The sequence below is a fragment of the Sitophilus oryzae genome, unplaced genomic scaffold (genome assembly GCF_002938485.1).
Source record: "Sitophilus oryzae breed Bouriz unplaced genomic scaffold, Soryzae_2.0 scaffold_1743_pilon_pilon, whole genome shotgun sequence".
In the NCBI taxonomy this organism is placed as follows: Eukaryota; Metazoa; Arthropoda; class Insecta; order Coleoptera; family Curculionidae; genus Sitophilus; species Sitophilus oryzae.
In genome coordinates this window covers 1419866-1440921 of record NW_022146439.1, presented here as the reverse complement: position 1 = coordinate 1440921, position 21056 = coordinate 1419866, and the positions used below count along the sequence as shown (strand labels likewise).

At 31.9% G+C, this 21056-nt stretch overlaps 1 protein-coding gene across 1 annotated transcript in view; it reads right to left on the bottom strand.

Moving 5' to 3' along the window:
- Positions 1-21056, bottom strand: part of LOC115881853 (obscurin-like) — a gene marked incomplete at its 3' end in the record, with an annotated part of 111437 nt that continues 90381 nt past the window's right edge. Inside the window, 17 exon segments of the mRNA XM_030899551.1 lie at positions 1-130; positions 3189-3206; positions 3385-3753; positions 3810-3934; positions 5396-5516; positions 7815-8102; positions 10223-10864; positions 11099-11284; positions 11496-11783; positions 11873-12048; positions 13314-13773; positions 14993-15202; positions 15949-16011; positions 19616-19749; positions 19805-20234; positions 20523-20707; positions 20766-20850. Coding sequence (XP_030755411.1) covers positions 1-130; positions 3189-3206; positions 3385-3753; positions 3810-3934; positions 5396-5516; positions 7815-8102; positions 10223-10864; positions 11099-11284; positions 11496-11783; positions 11873-12048; positions 13314-13773; positions 14993-15202; positions 15949-16011; positions 19616-19749; positions 19805-20234; positions 20523-20707; positions 20766-20850 — 3910 coding nt within the window.

Below are 21056 nucleotides of genomic sequence, written 5' to 3'. Positions count from 1 at the left end.
ATTTCTTTTCCATTTAAGTACCAAGCTATTTCTGGTTTTGGTAGACCATCTGCTCGAACCATTACTGATATTTCTCCTTGGTCTTCCACTTGATCGTCATTAAGGCCAGTAATAAACTTAGGTCTTTCGGCTAAAACGAAATACAGGATATGAACAGATATGCTATAATATGGCAGAAAAGAAATTTTGACATTAATGCCTTATACAAGAGAGTTCATGAAATAAAGTTAAGTACTTATTTTTTTTATTTCTTTTGATGACTAAAAAGAATCTAAATTTTATATATTTAATTTTAATAAATGGAGTTTACATTTACACCCAAAAAAAATATCAATAGAAAACTGAAATTCGTTAGAAATTTATATGATTTATTGTCAAGGTTATTAAAATATAAGCTTGTCTCGTAACTCGATCCGCCATTATCGGAAACGTTATCAATTACGTCACAGGTATCCGGCCGATCATAGATAAAGGGATAAGAACTGCCGATAGTTCGACAGTGCATTTCCGAATTGATATTCATTGTGTATGGCGTCAATAGTTTTCGGTTGTTTGATGTTTGTTTTCTTTATTACATTAATTACATTGCCCATTTATCTGTTCTTGTCCGTTGCATTTTATTTTTTATTCCTTTATCTTGATTTTATACGTTCTGGAGCATACTTGTGACGTAGTTGGCGCCTCGCTCCTATTGGTCCAGAAGTTACAACAACCTGTTTAATATAGTAATCTTGATTTATTGTATCCTGAATATTACATAGGAGCATGAAATTAATGTAAGGTTGTGTTTTTTTTAATTTAGATGTTTACAGTGGCGTTCAGTGCAAATTAAAGCAGGGTAGGCAAAAACTGGCAAAATAATGAAAGCTATGAGTTGCATAATAGAATAATATAATGTAAAATATATCTTAGATAATCTCTAGAATAATAATAAGATGAAAAATAATTATTGCGAATATATATAAGTACCTATTAATAAAATACATTTACCATTTATTTAGTTGGTTACAGTTAATGGTCCATTTAATAAAATAAATTGCTTTATTTTTTTATAGTTTTTAGTGACAAAAATGATCAAAAGCTATTGAAATTTTATAACTTTTAATTGTGGTTAATTGTTGTTTTTAATTCATGGTTCAATCAGTTTGATATGGAAGCTGCAATTATCTTAGTTATTAACAATGCGTTAAAAAATATAAAAATAAATAGAATAAATTAAAATTCCCAAAAAAGTGCATGTTCTTTGCAATAAGCATCAATTATATTCGTTAATATACATACTAAGGGCTGGCAAAGGTTAGTCTTGGGTCGAGATTTCCGTATGTAAGAAGAGTACAATGCGTTTATAATGTACTGAACAAAGAGAGAACAGTAAACACGTTGCCAAACGTATGAAATAAATCGAGAAACTGTGCTGTGCACATTGCTAAGAGACGTGGAAGGGGATATAGCAGATTTGTCGCAGTTGACCGGTGGATCTAATCAGTACCTGTGTCAGTACTTAAGTTCTAGAGAAAGGTGTACATCATGCGTTCAGCTTCGCGATTTAATTACGTCTCGTGATACTTTATTTGTTTATTTATTAACGAATTGTTGTAATTTTCCCTAGAGCTTGAAAAATTTTAAGTGCAAGCAAGAAACACTTGCATTTTTGGTAAAAATAAGTGAAATTGAGTTGGTTTTCGACAGTGGTCGGGCTATTAGAACTCTGAATTCAAAAATCGATATCTCAAAATCTGTTAAAAATAATTGATTGTAGTTTTTTCAAAAACTTTCTTAATATTTCTGCTGTATTTTCTTCGTAAACAGTAAGTGAAAATCTTTATCAATAAAAAAATTACACGATCGCTAAAAATTGCTATGCTCTAAGGCCTCTTTTATGCACGCGTTTTTTGTCGCTTGTCGCAGGGCGACAAAAAGCGCGGCGTTTTTTATGACACAAGGTTCCAAGCGTTTCTAGTCGCGTGCCGCTTTCAAATATGATCAGTTGCAAGTGGACCACACAACGGCAGTTATTAAAAATGAATCCGTGCGTTATTATGTATTTTATATACAAAAATTTCATTGAAAAAAGACGACAGAGACGTTGGTATGTGCATCCAATTAATAGTGCAAGACGTCTAGAGGCGCATATTATACGCTGCATGAAGAATTAAGACTCGACAGGGAGAAACTTTTCTTTTTCAGTTTTTTTTACTGAATTCGGGAATAATGATGTCGGTAATTTCCTTCCATGCATCTCTTTTCAATTGCCTATTTTTGTAATCTTCTGATGATGAATCCCACAAATATGGATTTTCTTTTACTGCGTCAATAAAAAATTCAACGTCCAGATTTTCCATCGTACTTCTTCACACATCAACACAAGTCTGCAAACTGACTGAGCAAAATAAACACTACAAATATTTGGCGGCAGCGATAATAAACGCACTACATAAAAGCACCAATTGAAATCAACGTACTTCTGAAACGCCTGTCACGACGCGTTTTGTAATTCCACGCGACAGGATTTTAGTACGCCGCGACACAGGCGGCGAGCGGCTCATTGACGTCGATGCATAAAAGCGTACATTTAACAACGTGCCTTTAGAAAACGTCGCCTTTTTTGTCGCCCCGCGACGAGCGACAAAAATCGCGTGCATAAAAGAGGCCTAAAAGTAAATGGATGGGTTGTTTACAATTTTTGAATGAAAAAAAAAACAACCTTATCGAATTTTTCTTATGTAAACATATTGTAAAAGATCCTATCTTCAAAATAAAAAAAAGTTTCAATATCTAAAGTGTTTCTTTAGTTATTCGTGTTAAAAAGTTGAGTTTTTAAATTATCGCGATTGTTTTCGCGCTGACGTTTTCTCATTATAAAAAAAATGTCACCCTAAAGATTAAGACGATTTAATGACACCCTAAGATTTCAGATGCTCAGAAACATTTCTAATGATTTTATTTAGAAAAAAAAACTCTTTTAAAAATAAGCGGTTTGCGATCGTGATTTACTTTACTCGATAGGGAAAGGCGTGCCGGCAACACCGCAACAGCACTCCGTCGCATTTCTCTCACTCCGACTTAATAAGATCCCTATGCGATTTACTTCCACACATGTAAATACCGACCCAAGAGTAACAGTTGCCAGCATGGTATATAATTTGCATTTATAAGCCAAATTAAAACGTGTTTCAAAAATAACTTACTAGTTGGTTCAGCTTCTTCTGCAAATATTAATAATATATTAAAAATAGTTAGATAATATATCAGAAATATGTTTTTAAATTATATTAAAATCTTTAAAAAATGTTGAAAGCAAAAACATTTTTTGTTCTTTTATCTTTTAAATTTAGAATATTTTATTATGAAAATATTTATTTTTCAATTATATTATTTACTTACTTATGGCTTTTAATCTAGCCTCTGAGCTGCTCTCTCCCAATTCGTTTTTAGCTATTACTTTATAGTAGCCTTCATCAGCCAGTTTCACATTGTGGAAAATCAATTTATAAGTGTCTTTGGCTCTATCCTCGACAATAGAAATTAGATCGCTAGCTTTGATAACTTTATCATCTTTTGTCCATAGCACCTGGGCTTCAGGATTAGCTTCAACCACAACAGTGAACTCCGTAGCTTCTCCTGGAACCACTTTAACGTCTTCTGGGCCTTCAATTTCTGGTCTAAGCACGATGGTTAGCTGAGCGCTGTCTTCTAATTCACCCCACTTATTTTTGGCTTGAATCGTGTATTTTCCTTGGTTTGAACGTTCACCTATATTTTCAAAATACTTATTAATGCATACTAGGTGAGGAAATGAGAGTACTTACATCTAGGTATAGTCAAAGAGTAAGTACATTCTTTTAACCCGTCTTCAATGTCATGATCTTCATTTTCTAAAATGATCTTGTTCTTTTCAAAATCAGCATTGGATATAGGTTTTCCGTCTTTTAACCTACATGTATAATTATCAAAGAATTATAAAATAAATATATTAAATAAATATTTATACCGGGTGGTGCATCGTCGTTGGAAGCATAGCAAATCCCATGCAAATTTTGATGTGTCTAAATATTGGTTCCCCTGTTAATTTTACAGCAAAGTCGTAAATAAGTTTTTTAAAGGTATATATTTTTAAGCGTATGCTGAATACACGTGCCAAATTTGAACGATTTTTGGACATGCCGATTTTAATTAATTAAAAAAAACTTCATCTATTTTTAAATTAAAACTGAACAGGTAAGAATGCAAAATCAGGCAAATATCAACATATCTTGTCGCCCTATGGTTTTATCATAGGTAACTGAAATTCTACATTACCTACGGTTAGTGTCTCCGAAATGCATATTTTGTATTTAAAACATTTTCCGAATTAGGTAAAGGCCCTACAAAATAGAAAATACAATTTGAAATTCACAAAATCAGGTTGACAACTTAAGGTATGTTGGCAAGTTGCTTTGTTGGCTGTTCAGTTTCAATTTAAAAATAGATGCATGTTTTGCTTAAATTAGTTAAAATCGGCTTGTTGAAAATTGTCCAAATTTCTTTTTTTCAAAATGTCCTTATTTACGGCTTCGCTGTAAAAGCAAGAGTGGAGCCAATATTTGGACAGTTCAAAATTTGCAAGCGATTTCCTATGTTTGCAACGACACGCGACTATGCACACCCGGTATATAAATATAAATATAATGAAAAATACTTATTTTAATCATATTGATATTTATTTAATTATTAAAAAGATCAAAAATATATGTATAATAATTATATTATTAAGATTGATTAACGTTGTTGGCTAAATATTATAAACTCATAATTTTCAAACTACATTTTGAGTTTTGTTGAAATTTTAACAAGAACAGTTAATTATACATTTTAAAATCTAAAGCAATTTAATAATGCACATGTGTAAAAAAAATGATATATTACTTTTAATAACTCTTAAAACATTATTAATATTATTTTGCCTTAAAAATGCTTTATTTCCAATTTTGATATGAGCGGTGAGCAAATATACCAAGTATATTTACATATTATTCAAAAATAAAAACATCTTTTATAATAAAAAAACAACGGTTTCTTGTAGACGTATCTATTTAAAAAAACTAAAGTATTCTCATAATAGTTTTAGAATTTAAATATCCTAAATAGTTTTTTTTATTCTTTGTTTTTTTTAAGTTAAGCATTTTTTTCTTTGTTAGGCAAATTTGTATAACTGTAAACATAACTTCTGACAAGCAGTATTTTCTTGCAGTGCAGTGACGAAATACCCATAAAGGATTTTTTTGGAGAGACGAATCCGCCACATAGGTATAGACATTTTTTATCTTTTATAATGTCATAAATTCATACTCGGGTTTCTTATATTATTAACACGTTATAAAGAAACACGTTTAATTTTAGTTAAGATTGTTCTTACCATGTAACTTCAGGTATAGGGTCTCCAATAATAACAGCCTTGAATGTAACCCCATTCTTTTTTACTATTCTTTGATCTTTTAAACCTTCCTTCAGTTTGGGACGGCGCAATTCTCTTTCAGCTAAAATAATTATAAATAACAAAATATTTACGATAGGTTTTATGTATAGTCTGTCTATGCGTTTTATGTATAGTCGTCGTTTGCATTTTCTGTTGGTTAATTAAAAAATAACGCGTTCGTCTCAAGTAGCTCACCCCTATAATTTTTTTATTTTTCAGATAAAACAACGAGATATGATATGTTAGTATACGACATAAATCAGGATTGATTGATATATTCAACTGTTTTCGGACACTTCCTGTTTCACCGGAAATAACTACAACTTTTGATTTTTAAATGGCATTCTCGATATTTTTTTATTTTATTAGATAGAAAATGACACTCTGAATAGAATGACATATCATATGTGAATTTTGACATTTTCGCATATGGTTATTTTGAAATTGTAACATGCGGTTCATAACGACAATTTGACTCGAAATACCAAGTGTGTGGTGTCAAATTATTCGTAAAATAATGCTTTTTCCAAATATGATAATGAGCCACCCTCGTTCCGTTTGAAAAAATTGAGATATGATTAAAAATACGATTTGGGCATCTTATAACCCGCCAGGACAAGACACTAAAAACATTAGACGATCAAATCTATTTTTCTAAGGCTCCTGGATTAAAAATTAGTGTTTTTAACACAGCCATGGCACTCTAGATTGAAATTTAAAATACAATTTGTTTTTTAGCGAATACCTCAAAAGTTGACATATGATATGTCATTCGATTCAGAGTGTCATGTTCTATCGAATAAAGTAAAAAATTCCGAAGGTGCCATTTAAAAATCAAAAGTTGTAGTCATTTCCGGTGAAACAGGAAGTGACCGAAAACAATTGAATACGTCAATCAATCCTAATTTGTGTCATATACTAACATACCAAATCTGTTTTTTTTTATCTGAAAAAATAAAAAAGTTATAGGGGTGAACCACTTTGGAGACGCACCCGGTATATATCATAACGTGACTGCTATTACCCAATATTACAATGGAAAATAAAATATAAATAAAATGGAATTATAATCCAAATCAGATTTGAATATGATGCTTGATTTGATATAACTTTTTAAATATTTTTTACAACGCGTAATTTTCTTTAAATTATGGCATTAAGGACTTTACATTCATCAAATGCATTAAGGGCTAACCTAATCCTTTTTTTTTTGTTAACTTAAAAGTTTGATTTTTTTACAGCTTCAAGAGAATGTAGACCTGAGTATATGGTTTTAATTTCAATTCGGCCCTATAGGCTTGGTGCATTCTCCGCCGGTGCTGCCACCATCGGAAAATATCGTAAAAAACTAGCATCTACAAATAAGCACACGGGTTTAAATAGCGAGTAGGTATACGAAAAATGTATTAATTAATTATTTTAAAAGTGTTAGGAAGTATAATTTGTGAAAATTCTAAAAATAAAAATAAAAAAGTAAATATTTTGATATCTTCAGAAGGTCTAACTTGTATTATAATTTATTATTCCAGTTAAAAAAACTTTTTAGATGGGTTCAACTACGGTAGCGAGCATAGTTTTAATCACCGGTTTTGCTAGTGGGCCATAGGTAATTGGGGCTATTTCGGCAAAACGAAATTTTTTAAACGTACGTAATTATAATTTTAGAAGATATTCATAAAACGTTTAATCACTAGTTTATTAAAAAAACTATACCATTAATATTGCAAATTATACTTTATCCTCTCATAGTATAATTATGTCTCTTTAATTTTTTGAACGGGCACTTTGTTTATTCACTTGTTTCGTCGAACTGCTTGAATCCAATTTTGCTATTGATCAAATCGGTGTGAGAAACTATGAAGCTATAAAATAGTTGAATATCCGGGAAATTTGAGTTATTGAATGTTATTGCACCTAACAACGCCTTCATTGCGCTCTCCTTTACGCGTTATCATTTTTTCGGCAATTTTATTAACATTTGAAATTGTCACAACACAACACGACGCCTAGTGCGAATTGTTAGTGAAAACTTATTTTTTACTACCCGAAACAGCGTTACATTGCACAAACCTGGTACCTGAGTCTTTTATAGTTTCAATAACTGTACTAGCAAAAAACTAAAATACTTAAATATTATGACAAAAACACGATTTCATTATTATGTTAATGCGATAAACACGACGGCGCGGCGCGGCGGCGCCGGCGTGAACTATATAATGATAATTTCAGATTTTTGCCGTTAGACGCTGCGGTCGGAATTTGTTGAAATCAACTGAAATGCACCAAGCATATAAGGATTCTGTTTCTCCCTTTTGAGGTACGACACCCTAAAAATCATGTATAATAGAAGAAAACTTACGTGTAACTTCTAACACCGCTTGTTGTTTCACAGTGCCCACAGGATTGGTTAATATACATTCGTAAACTCCGGCATCTTTTAATTCTAGCTTCGTTATTTCTAACTTGAATTCTTCGCCGTTTTGACTGGACGTCATTCTGAGATGGGCATCAGGTTTGATCTCTTTTCCGTTAAGTGTCCACGTAGCTGTGGGTGGAGGGTTGGCAAATCCTCTTACAATGTACGTGATATCCAAAGATTCTGGCCTTGAACCGTCTTTCATATTGGTGTCCAGGATTATGGGTTCGGCTGACAATAAAACGCTAAATTAGTAAAATATATAAACATGTAGGTAACATCACCAAATTAAATTATATACAGGGTGATCGATTAAAGTCGGAGATCGTCTTTATTGTCGAAAAAAGGTTTTTATAAATGTTACATCGTTTATCCTAAAAATATCTTGTTGTATAAGGGTGTCTCAAAAATAGTAATAATTGGACTTTCTCGCACTAGTGGACCACCCTGTATGTACGATTTTCCTGGATGAGCCCGCTTTGGGAGTTTATATACTATAAGTGATACCAATTAAACTTTTAGTTACGTAATCGAAAGCGCAATTTTTACATTCATTGTTGCCAACCACGGACATATTCGGCGCCGGGCTGAATAACTGTAATTGAAATTTCCCGTTGGCGATTCAGGTGGTAGCTCTGCCGTAAAAAATGTCAAGTTGCCGTATTTATTTATTTATTTCCTGACATTGTCATTCGTTTTGACACTTTAATTTCGTATTACGACTTTTTGGTTTAAATGAATTGTGTTGATACTTTAAGCTTGAAAATTGTACTAGCAGACCTTGCAAAAACCTGTTTGTAAAAACCTGTTTTAGTGCGAAGTGTACGAGATAGCTTAATAGCCGTTGTAAAAAACTCATCGCAACCTTATTAGAATATTTTGAACAGAGAAGCGGTAGTAATTGCCCTTTATTATTTTATTATTTATTTTTCATTTATTTTTGTTTCCAAAAAATATTTTGATTAAAAAAATACATAAAGGTGGGCAACGTTGTGCCGGTCAAACTTAATCACGTGACTAAAAGTTTATTTGGTATGATCTATAAAAGAAAAATATGTAGTGAAATATGTAATTGAGAATTTTTTGCACATAAATATTTTAGAGAATTGAATTTGAGACTAGTTTAGTTTTAAAAAATATTTGCTTATAATTAATTTTAAGATTTATCCATTTTGCATTTTTTTAAATATACAGGGTGTCAAAAAAATAGTGATCTAACTTGATTGTACGGATCAAAATAGAACAAAAGTTACTACGAACATATGCCTTAAAATGCTTCCCGAGGAAGTTACAGAGCTCGAAAGAAAGTATGAATAAAAATAATATATTTTGTTTCTTGTTAACATTATTTGTAAACCGTCTTTCTTGAAATTTGATATTCTTACAGACATTTTAATGCCAAAGCGAATCGCTATAGTGTAAAATTCCGTAACAACCCTGAGAGGGGCTCTTCGTTTAGTTCGAAACGGTGAACGGTTTTCAAGATATTTGTGTTTAAAGATTCCGATGCATCGATTTTAGTATGAGCGAAATCATGATATTAATAAATTTATAATTTCTATACATTTTATTTTTTTGGCGTATAAATGACTATTAGTTTTTTACGCCATTTGTTGAAATTATTGTATCTATAAGGAGAAAAGAAGTACAACCAGTAGTACTATCTACATTCAATGGAAAGTGCCTTTTCAGGGCTGTTATGGAATTTTTCACCATCACAATTTGCTTTGGCATTAAAATATGTGTTGAGTACTATGTTTCAAGACTTTTTTTTACTATGTTTTAAAATTAAACAAAATATATTATTTTTATTTACCCTTTCGAGGGTTGTAACTTTTTCGGGAATCAATTTAGGGCATATGTTCATAGGAACTATTTGTCTTATTTTGATCTGTAGAATCAACCACCGAAAAATACACTATTTTTTGATACCCTGTATATAAAATTGATATTATGATACCTCTTTATATATTAATGAATTAACTGAGTAAAACCAATTCATTTTCAGTAATATAACTACTAATTATACCAGTATAAAAATTGCTTTTGGCTTACAGTCTTTGGTGATGTTATCTAAAAAAACTATGCGTGTTAAAATATTGGTGAATGTTTCTCATATCTGCAGCTATATAGTGTATGTTAAAGTGTTATATTTTTTATTGTGCATGTGTTGTAAGTGCTGAGAACTTACCTGTTTGTCACAACGATTATCTAAACTTACCTGAACAGTTAGAATCAGCTAAGCGTACTTGTTAAAGCTTTACATAAAAATGGTCAAAATGTGCATAACAAAAAATAACATAAGTGGTTTGTTTTAGTGGAGAGCATTCTGGAGAGGAGCGTTTAAGTACCTTCTGGTTTGCTTTTAGCCTTTTGACTGTCCTGTCTGTCAAGTACGTCGGTTTTTTGTTTTTTGGAAGCATATTCGTTTTGGTCTTGCTCTATAATGGTAGATTCTTCTACAGACGCTTTTTGGGCTTTATTTTTCTTAGGCTCTTTATTATCATTTTGAATCTCGTATTTTGTAATTGTTTCTTCAACGTCAGCTTCATCTTTCGTTTGTTGTAGAGGCTTTTTCGGAACTTTAACGCTGGCCTTTGTCTCAGTAGTTTCGGGCAAATTAGCTTCGGGTTTTTCTTCAATTACCTCAATGCTTTCTTTTCTGGCAGATTTTCCTTTCTTGAATGGAACTTGGACGTTCTCCACTTCAGGAGATTTTGGTATATTGCTCTCGGGTTGTTCGACTTCTTCAATTTCTTCGATTTCTACAGTTCTAGCTCGACTAGACTTTCTTTTGGGCACGTCTTCAGTTGTAGGGGTTTTAGGTTTATGCGTTTCGTCGACATCATCAAAGTGTTCGGCTTCTTCAATAATGGCAAATGTACCCCTCTTTTTCTGTAACTCCGGCGAAGCTGGTTCTTCGATAACTGGTTCCGGGCTTTTTTGGATTTTAGCCTGCTTTGTCTCAATTTCTCCTTTCTCGGCTAGTTTACCTATTTTTTAATTGAGTGAATGACTGGTATAAAATATTAATGAACGAAACAGTAGATTGTAGATATCATTTTCAGTAAAGAGGAACACAGATGATAACATATAATAGACATTGAAAAATCTAATGCTAAAAATAGCCACTCTAAGCGCACACATAGCACCTTAAAGCTTTTTCTGTTTGTTTAAGGAGGTAATTACATTTGAAAAACATGGAAACAAAAATGAATGTGTTATACCTTGCTTGGGAGATGCTGCTTCTTTAGGTTCCTCAACTTTAGGCGTCTGCGGCGATTCAGGTCGCTTCTCTTCAATTTCATCCTTTTCTGCTTCTTGAGCGACTTGAGGTTCTTCTATTATTTCCTCAATTTTAACTGCCTTTGGTGGTGGTTCAAATTCTTCTACAGCGTCAGTATGTGTTACCTCTGTAATTGTTAGTAGATAACGACACCACATAAGGGAAAAATTTAATGGTAAGACACATGTACCACTTATAAGACACATTTTGAAAAATCTACGGGGGACAGTCATGCCACCAAATTATACTTACCTATACCTTAAAAGTGTTATGTGTAATTCTTTGTAAATCTATTGTTTTTGTTGATTTAAAGTTTGTATCTGTTAAAAAAAACTTACTGTGCACAGTGACAAAGCTTTTACTGCTAACAGTTCCCAAAGAGTTCGTCACGATGACTTCATATTCTCCTTGTTCTTCATATTTGATTAAGTCAACAGCTAAATGTAAAGTTTCATATCGTTTTTTATCTCTAGTTATCTTAATGCGAGCGTCAGTGGAGACTTCTCTTCCATTTCTCAACCATTTTACTGTAGGAGGAGGACAGGCGTCTACTTCAACTTCAAGATGGAGTTCGGCGCCTTCCTCTACGATGGTGTCCTCAAGTTGCTTAACAAATCTTGGAGCACCTACATTAGACAAATTATTAATTTATTGGTTCCCTAACTAAGAATATTTCAATATTTTGAACGTTATTCGAAGTATACAGTATACTTACAATTAACTGTTAACTTTGCACTCGTTTCTGCAACACCCAATTCGTTACTTAACTTGCAAGTATATTGACCTGACAGTTCACTAGTTACTTCTTTGATGACAAGTTTCACACCATCATCTGATTCAATTCTGGTGAATTCGCCTCTTGTTTCTTTAATCTCAACTTCATCCAAATACCTACACGGTAAAATAATGTGTGAATATTAATAGAAGGGGCTTTATTGTGAAAAGTCATTTCGAACATTTTGAAAATTATAAGTCATAAATATTAAAATAAAATAAATGTTTTCCTGCACATATCTAATGTAAAACTATACAATTATCCATAAAATAGTTTTTCGGGGTTATTATTGAATTTTTAATTGAACTCAAATATTTTAAATTGTTTCTTACTTTATATTTCCCAATATCAAGGTGGGAATATATTCTTTGAAACGTTAAATGCTTTTTGATGGTTAAGTCTGATTTTCGCAGTTAAATCGAACACTTTTGGAGTCTCGTCATAACAAAATCACATTGGGCTAGGTCAAAGAACAACCACAATGTAATGACAACAAAAAGCTGAGAGACTGGCTAAGAAAGTAGCATGTCTAAATATTTTTGGACCTATCCACGCAAGTTATTGTCTATCGCAAAGATGTTAGATAAAATTAAAATGCATAAGAGGTGAAGTTTTTTTGAATGACTCTCATTTCATAGAACATATTTTCAACTTAGAAAAAATCGTGGGTGTTTGGGAAGGTTCGAAAGGAAACAATTATGTTTTTTGCGACGTTTCGCGACTTTATTGTCGCCTCTTCAGGCACAGAGTACGACATAAACCTAGCATCGGTGTGCTTCGGGCAAAAAATACCCCAAGTATCTGTTCGTTCGTCTGTATGTGTCTTATAGTGTTCGCGGTTTTTTTGCCATGAATGTTTGTAGGCATTTGAATGAATATATGTTTTAGTGCCTGAAGAAGCGACAATAAAGTCGCCAAACGTCGCAAAAAACATATTTGTTTCCTTTCGAACCTTCCCGAATATCCACGATTTTTTCTACGTACTAACTAACTACTGGGAATTAACAATAATCATAATATATTTTCAACTCTATGGACATCTGCGCAAATTGATGCTAAGTGATACACCAGTCTGCAGGAAATGTTCTTTAGATATATAAAGCATCTACAGTTATAACTGCAGATTTTTTGAATAGCATATCTTCCATAGATCACATATTTGGTAGTTAGGATTCAGTAAGGAGTTTTCAGTAGAGGAGTTTAGTAAAGAGCCATTAAATAATTTTACTCAATCAATTCTAAATCCAGTGGATTTTTACAGAAACCGAATTTTTGATGTTTGTTTTGTTTCTGTAGCAACATTCCCGAAAGACTGTGAAAATGTGTTTACCACAAAGATTAGATATTATAAGTTTCGACTTCGACGTATGTGAATTCTTACCATTTAACTGCTGGCGGAGGAAAAGCTTCCATTTTGACATCCAGAGTAACATTTTTGTCGCGCTCTGTAACTGTCATATCCTGAAGGCCTTTGATAATTTTAGGCGGTTTCTTAACGAAGACTGTACTTTCTGCCTCGCCAGTACCATGGATATTGAGAGCCTTAAACTTGTATTTTGCAGCATCGGTAGTAACAGCTCCTGTAATTCTCAACATGTATACGTCACCGTCTTCTTTGATGACGTAATGTTCGCTAGCTTGAACTTCTTCCTCGTCTTTGTACCACTTGATTTGGGGTTTTGGTTCAGCTTCAATTTTGACTTTCAATTCGAGATTTTGTCCTTGAGAAACTATTTTTTCTGCTTCGAGTTTTTGCACGATTTTCGGTTTGCTGTAGACATCCAGTTTCCAGAATTGGGATACTTGTGCCAATTCGTTAGTGGCCACCACAGAATAAGAACCTTAAAAATCATAAAAATTACAATCATAATAGAAGCAGTAGGTATATTAGTTTTTTACTATCTACTATTTCAAATACAAAGTTAATTGTTTTGGGATAAGTATATATTTCAATGGATATATTCTCTTTATTTTTTTACTCCCTAGGATTTAAACTGATTTAATCGAATGTGCAATAGCCTATACCGGGTACGTCTTAAAAGTGGCTCACCCCTGTAACTTTTTTTATTTTTTCATATAAAAAAACGAGATTTGATGTGACATAAATTAGGATTAATTAACGTATTCAATTGTTTTTGGTCGCTTCCTGTTTCACAGGAAATGACTACTTTTGATTTTTAAATGGCACCCTCGGTATGTTTCTACTTTATTCGATAGGAAATGATACTCTGAATAGAACGACATATCATATGTTAACTTTTGACATTTTTGCATAGTTTATTTCAAATTGTAACATGCGGTGCATAATGACAATTTGACTCGAAATCCCAAGTGTATGGTACCAAATTATTCGTAAAAATGTTTTTTCCAAATATGTTAATGAGCCACCCTTGTTCCAGTTCAAAAAATTGGTATATGATTAAAAATACGATTTGAGCATCTTTTAACCGGGCAGGACAAGACACGAAAAACATTAGACGTTAATTAGTTAGTGTTTTTAGCACAGCCATAGCACTCTAGATTGAAATTTAAGATACGAGTTTTTTATAAGCGAAAATTTAAAAAGTTGACATATGATATGTCATTCTACGCAGAGTGTCATTTTCTATCGAATAAAGTAGAAATATACCGAGGGTGCTACTTAAAAATAAGAAGTTGTAGTCATTTCCGGTGAAACAGGAAGTGACCAAAAACAATTGAATACGTCAATCAATCCTAATTTATGTCATATACTAACATAACAAATATCGTTTTTTTATCTGGAAAAATAAAGAAAAAATATAGGGGTGAGCTACTTTCGAGGCGCACCCGGTATTTTTATGGCTTTTCGATTCTAAATTTAGCAGCGTTTCTAAGTTGGAATTTTAGCGTACATAGAGTGTCGTGGAGACTATTGAAATGATTGTATTGTCGTTTTGTTGGGGAAACTCAATGTGCGTACAAAGTTTCATAAGAACAGATTTAGAGAAATAGTTGAAAATGGTTTGTAAATTGCTAAACATACCAACACTTACATAAGAACATTGCAAATTAAATGGAAAATGTAAAAAAATGTTTTACCTGAATCAGAGAGAGCCGATTTTTCAATCACTATACTATGCTTTTCACCTTCCTTGACTATTTTGACTCTCTGACTATCCTTCATTTCTTTACCATCTTTGTAAAACTGAACTTTGGGTTCTGGAATACCTTCCACCTCAACTGTCATCTTAAGCAGAGAATCAGCATGAATAGATACATCCTCCATTTTCGATTTAATTTTTGGTGGAGCTACAAAGATATATTTATTTAGATCGAGAAATTCCATTTGATACACCAATTGTTAACGGAGAAATGAAAATTATTGGATATGTGTTAATCATTGCAAGAGAATCGTAAGATATACATGAACCATTTCACAATTTCTTTGCCTAATATTATTTGGAGAGTCCAGGTGAAAACCAGGATAAGCGGCAATTTTTTAATTTTAGGGTTTTACAATATTATAGTAAGTTTAACTGGTCCTCACAAAGTGTATAAACTCTGCAGGGTAATAAGGCTCTTAAATCCTATGATATATGCCTAGTAAAAATATATATACAGTGGCAGAACTTGATAACAACCAGCCGTACAGGGAGGGCTCTCCTGTAAAATTAGTAGAATAGCGCTTATCATGCTTTCATGCTGAACCCTTCATTTTATTTTATTCTAGCCATATGAATTCCACATCATTTGGGTGTCTTTCATTGATGACAATGATTGACTGAAATGATGAACAGCATTAGTAAAACTTCATTAATTGTGTTTTACAATCAGATTTGTTTTTCCATGAAAATCTTAAGAAGTAAATTTGTAATTTAAAAAAAATACACATAAGTGTCATTGATAAAAATTAATAGTGTTATGTATTTGATTTTTAACAACTTTGATTAGGCTAAGTCATTGTGAGAGGATCAAGTAGAGTGCAAGTGCAACCACATAATAAAGTGTGTCGTAAGTATCAAGGATGAAAGATAAATGTAGTTTTGTGTTTTTACCCCTTAATTTTACAGTGCGAGTTTCTTTTTCAAAGTATTCTTCTGTATAAAAAATACGCTTGGCTGAAAAAGTGTATGTGTTAACTATGGATTTATTATAATATGGACTATACAGAGTTACCACTGTTGCAAAAAATGTATATATTTGGTTTTATATGAAAAACTTGTACTCCTAATTCTATTCCTAATCCGTATTAACTAATTTTTTAGTTTTAAAGTGATCATTTTTAGACCAAGCTCAAGGCACCTTTGGTCTTAATCTGGGAGTTAACACGTAGTCTTGGTCTTAGGCTTGCTCAAGACTCTGGCAAGTCTTGCATTTTTCAATAGATTTTTGCTAGATGCACTTTTTACATAGAAATTCCTTAAATAAATCGTATTTTTAGTAATTTAATGCAAATACATCTTTAAAGAAGCAAATTATTAAAATATTTTTCTGGCTAAAATTTCTATTTTTTATATTATTATATTGACTCAGCATTTCATTCTTTAAAATTTTATGTAAAGCTTCATTCAGAACCTCGCAATTAGTGGAATAAATTAGTGGTTCCAATTAGCGTATAAATTTGTTCCTTTAATTTTAATGTAAGCATTAAGAATTTCAAAATTAGTGGTAATAATTTTCAATTAAGCTTCATTCAGAACCTCGCAATTAGTGGTTTCAATTAGAGTACAAGTTTGTTCCTTTAATTTCAATATAAGAATTCAGAACGTCAAAATTAGTAGTAGTCATTTTCAATTAGTAGAAAAAGTTATCAAAACTTTTAACTTTTCCACTAATTAGTGTACTTCAAAATTTGCGGGAAATGACATTTTGGCCTTTGGAAATCAAAAGTTTATTGTTTTACATACATACATACATACATTTTACGTTTATTGTTTTATAAGCTAAATATTAGGCTTTCTCTATGGATACAACTGATAACCGCAAGCTGTTGCTAGGATTTGATTATGTTGGATAGGATTATTTTAGACATTGTGAATGATCGTAAACTAAAAAGTATAAAATGTAATTGAAAAAAATAATTTATTCTACTAATTGCGAGGTTCTGAATGAAGCTTAATAGTTTGGAAAACAGTCTTTGCAATAAATTAAAACAGTAATTTTGGAATAAATAAGCAATTTTTTATATCATATAAACGTGAAATCTCGCACTGGTCGCCGGTCGGTCTTGTGTTGGTCTTGGTCTTGCAGATTGAACGCTAGAGTTGGTTTTGCTCTTGGTCTTGCTTTTGTGCAAAGCCAAGACACACCCTGCAGATCAGATCTAATTTATCTTGTGAAAAGTTAATGTAGATAGTGTGAAAAGTAACTTTTAATGACAGAAACATACTAATAAAAAAAGAAAAACGAGTCATGAGTTTAATATTCAAAAAACAGAGAATTGGTGCTTAACGATACATAATCATAAAGCGTAACAAAAGGATTCAGAAACTTGATAATAATTGTGCTCATATGTGATTTTTGATTAGGTTATATATACAGGGTGGCGCCTCTCATACGCCGCGGAGGCTCCAAGGAGAACGACAGTTTGTATTGAAATGTAATTTTGTGAGCATATTAGTTGATTCAGAGCACTTTTTAAAAATATAGAGAGTTCTACAGGGTGTCCCCAAAAAAAATTAAATATCAAAGTTTTGTTTTTTGTAATGGAACACTCTATATATTAATTGATTTTAGGATTCTGGGAGAAAAATAAAGGTGAGTTTTATAAGAGAAGTATATGACTAAAATGTAAGGTTTTTGACATATTTAACATTTTCTAGAAATAAAGAACAATTTTTAAATTTCAATAAAAGCTACCTAAACTGGAATTTACCCGGTATAGCCTAATATGTAGTTAAATTAACTATTGTGCTTTAAATCAAATTAGAACTTTATCCAAAAAGTTATACAGGGTGAGACAAAATTAATATTGAACATTAATCACCTTTAAAAGCATGTTACTCTCTTATTTTAAATGGAACACCCAGTATATTATTTCGATATTCAATGGAGAATTCATGTCTCTTCAAAATACTATTAAGGTTGCCTACCCCTAAAACAAAGATTTTCCTAGATATTTTCATTTTCATGATTTGACCTGAGTAGATCTTTATTATTTGGTAAAATCTAGGTGGCTGTGATATATCTGACGTTACTTCAACATAGCTGTCCAATTAGTTCAACTTTAACAACTAGTTATCATTTTATGTCAGTTAAAACACAAAAAATTTCTGAGAAATTTGCCGAAAATGCAAATTTATCCTACATCAGAGAGAATTGATATGATTCTATTAGTTGGTGAATGCACACTGCATTCACCAATTAATAGAATACTTAAATGCTCCTGATTTTATCTAGTATGGGTTTTTATGGCGATATGTTAAAGACAGTGTTTACAAAATTCGACCAACTAGTGTCGACAACATGAGAGAAATTATTGTAGCTGCTTTTCGAAGTAGAACTCCACATATGCTTTTTAAAATGGAAAGATCCTTTTGAAAAGATAATCATTTTATGCAGTTAACAAGAAAGGAAGCATTTTGAGCATTTAATTTCATCTAGCTAATTTTTGTCGCATAATTATAGGTTTATATCTAGTTTTAATTCTGTAATAATTAAAATATGTTTTAAACGTGTATCGTTTTATTATCCTTGAGTATTTTACTCTACAAATCTTTTATTTTTGTTAAATTAACAAAAGGTATATCACACAGCCACCTAGATTTTTTCAAATAATAAAGATTTACTGACGCAAAATCATAAAAATTAAAATATCTGGGAAAATCTATGTCTGAGGTGTAGGCAACCTTAATAATATTTTGAAGATATACAAATTCCCTATTGAACACCGGAAAATATACTAGGTGTTCCATTTAAAATAAAGGAGTAACTTGCTTTTAAAGGTGACTAATATTCCATATTTTGTCTCACCCTGTATAACTTTTCGGGTCAAATTTCAATTTGGTTTAACATACAATGGTTACTGTAATTAAATATCAGTCTATACAAGGTCAACTAAAATTTAGGTAGCTGTTATCGAAATTTAAAATTTACTCTTCATTTTCACAAAATGTGAAATATGTCAAAATCTTTAGATTTTTGGTATATGCTTCTTTAATAAAACTCACCTTTATTTTTTTCCTAGAATCCGAAAATCAATTAATATATAGGGTGTTCCATTAGAAAAAACACAACTTTGATGTGTAATTTTTTTTGGTGACACCCTATATAATTCTATATATTTTATAAAATGCTTTCAGTCAACCTACATATGCTGCCAAAATTTCATTTCGATATAAACTACCGTTATCCTTGGAGCTTCCGCGGCGTATGAGAGGCGCCACCCTGTATACCAAATATATTATACCCTATTTTTGTATGACTAGTTTTGAAAAGACCGCTATAAAGAACTTCTACTTAAAAAGCGCAAGTAGCAATTTTAAGCTAAAAATTCATATAAAAAAAATCATATAAAGTACATTAATAGGAAGTGAAAGGCAAATATACTATGTAAAAATTATATTGCATTGAATTTAAAAATCTGCAACTTTAGTTTGGCCCACTATGCATATATTTTAAAAGAAGAAAGTTAAAATCTCGAACAGGAAAACTTATATATAAATTTTTTGGAACAGCTAGTTACCCTGCATTAAATTATTTTTAGAGTATTTTAAAATTTACCTTTTACTGTTAATTTCATTTCAGCTGTATCCGATCCCAGTTCATTTTCGGCAGTGATTTTGTAAACTCCAGCGTCTGATGATTGAACATCTTTGATCACTAACGACATACTCTCTTCATCTTCATACAAAAATCTAGCATCATACACAATATTATCAATTTGATTTACCCAAAGTTTTTATTTCTTACTTGTATTTCGTTCCTGCTTCAACCGGTTTCCCGTCATGAGTAAACTTGACTTGTGGCTTCGGATATCCTTTTACCTGAAGCTCCAACATGGCTTGATTGCCAGCGGTGACAATAGGCTCTTTTTTCTCGATGATTAGTTGAGGCTTTTCCGGTTCCCTAAACAATTGGTTGACTGTCCCGTGAACTGTCAACTCTGCGCTGCAACTAATGTGTCCTCTGGATGTTTGAGCAACGCATGTATAGAGGCCCACATCGTCTGGACGGACATGTTGGAAAACTAGTGCTAAGGAGTCTTCGTCATCACCCATCAGAACTTTAAAACGTTCGTCAGGTTCGAAGCTCGTGCCATCTTTTTTCCAGTGGAAGTCCGGTTTTTCTCCGGGTGGAAGAATCTCGCCTTCCGGCATTTCGTCGAAGATTTCTTTGTTATCTTTGAAATAAATTATAATGTATTAAAATGGAGAAGAAGGCTATAAAAATATTTAATTATTATTAGTTTAGCTACACTTTTTGGATCCAAATATTTATTATTCCATAGAAGGACGAGTGTTAAGTTACATCAAATTAAACATAATTTTGATTTACCCTGTAAGAGTATTAGAAAATTGAATATCAAGTTAAAGATTGATATTTTTCGTATCATAGATCTAGTGAATAATATTTTTTTTTATAAATTAGATAATCGAATTTAAACACGACATTTGACACTATTCCATACCTGTAACAGTTACAGTTGCCTCAGATGAAGATTCTCCAAACTTGTTCGTAGCAACACACTTGTATATTCCTGCATCTGTCTTTTTAACCTCAGGAATAACCAGTTCATAGAAACCTTTATCTGAATGTTCACGTACCACTTGCATACGTTCCTGATTTTCGGATATTTTCTTGCCATCTTTGAAGCTGACAAATAGAAAAAAAATTCTACTCCTTGCTTAATATTAAATACAATGATACTTACAAGCTTATGTCTGGGTTTGGCTCTCCTACAACTTTGACCATGAATCGCAGATACGTATTTTCCAGTAATTCCGCATCTTTCATAGATACAAGGAATTCAGGATGATCGCTCTTAGCTCTTTCCTCTCTTTCTTCGGTGGTCACTAAAGATCAAATCAACAATATGTTTATATCCTTTTTAATTTTTGTATTTTTAAACATAAAACTCGTTTTAAGACAGGGTTATTGAACAAATATAGTAAATAACCAGTAAAAATGTGTTAGGAACAAGGAATAAATTAAATTTCAAAAA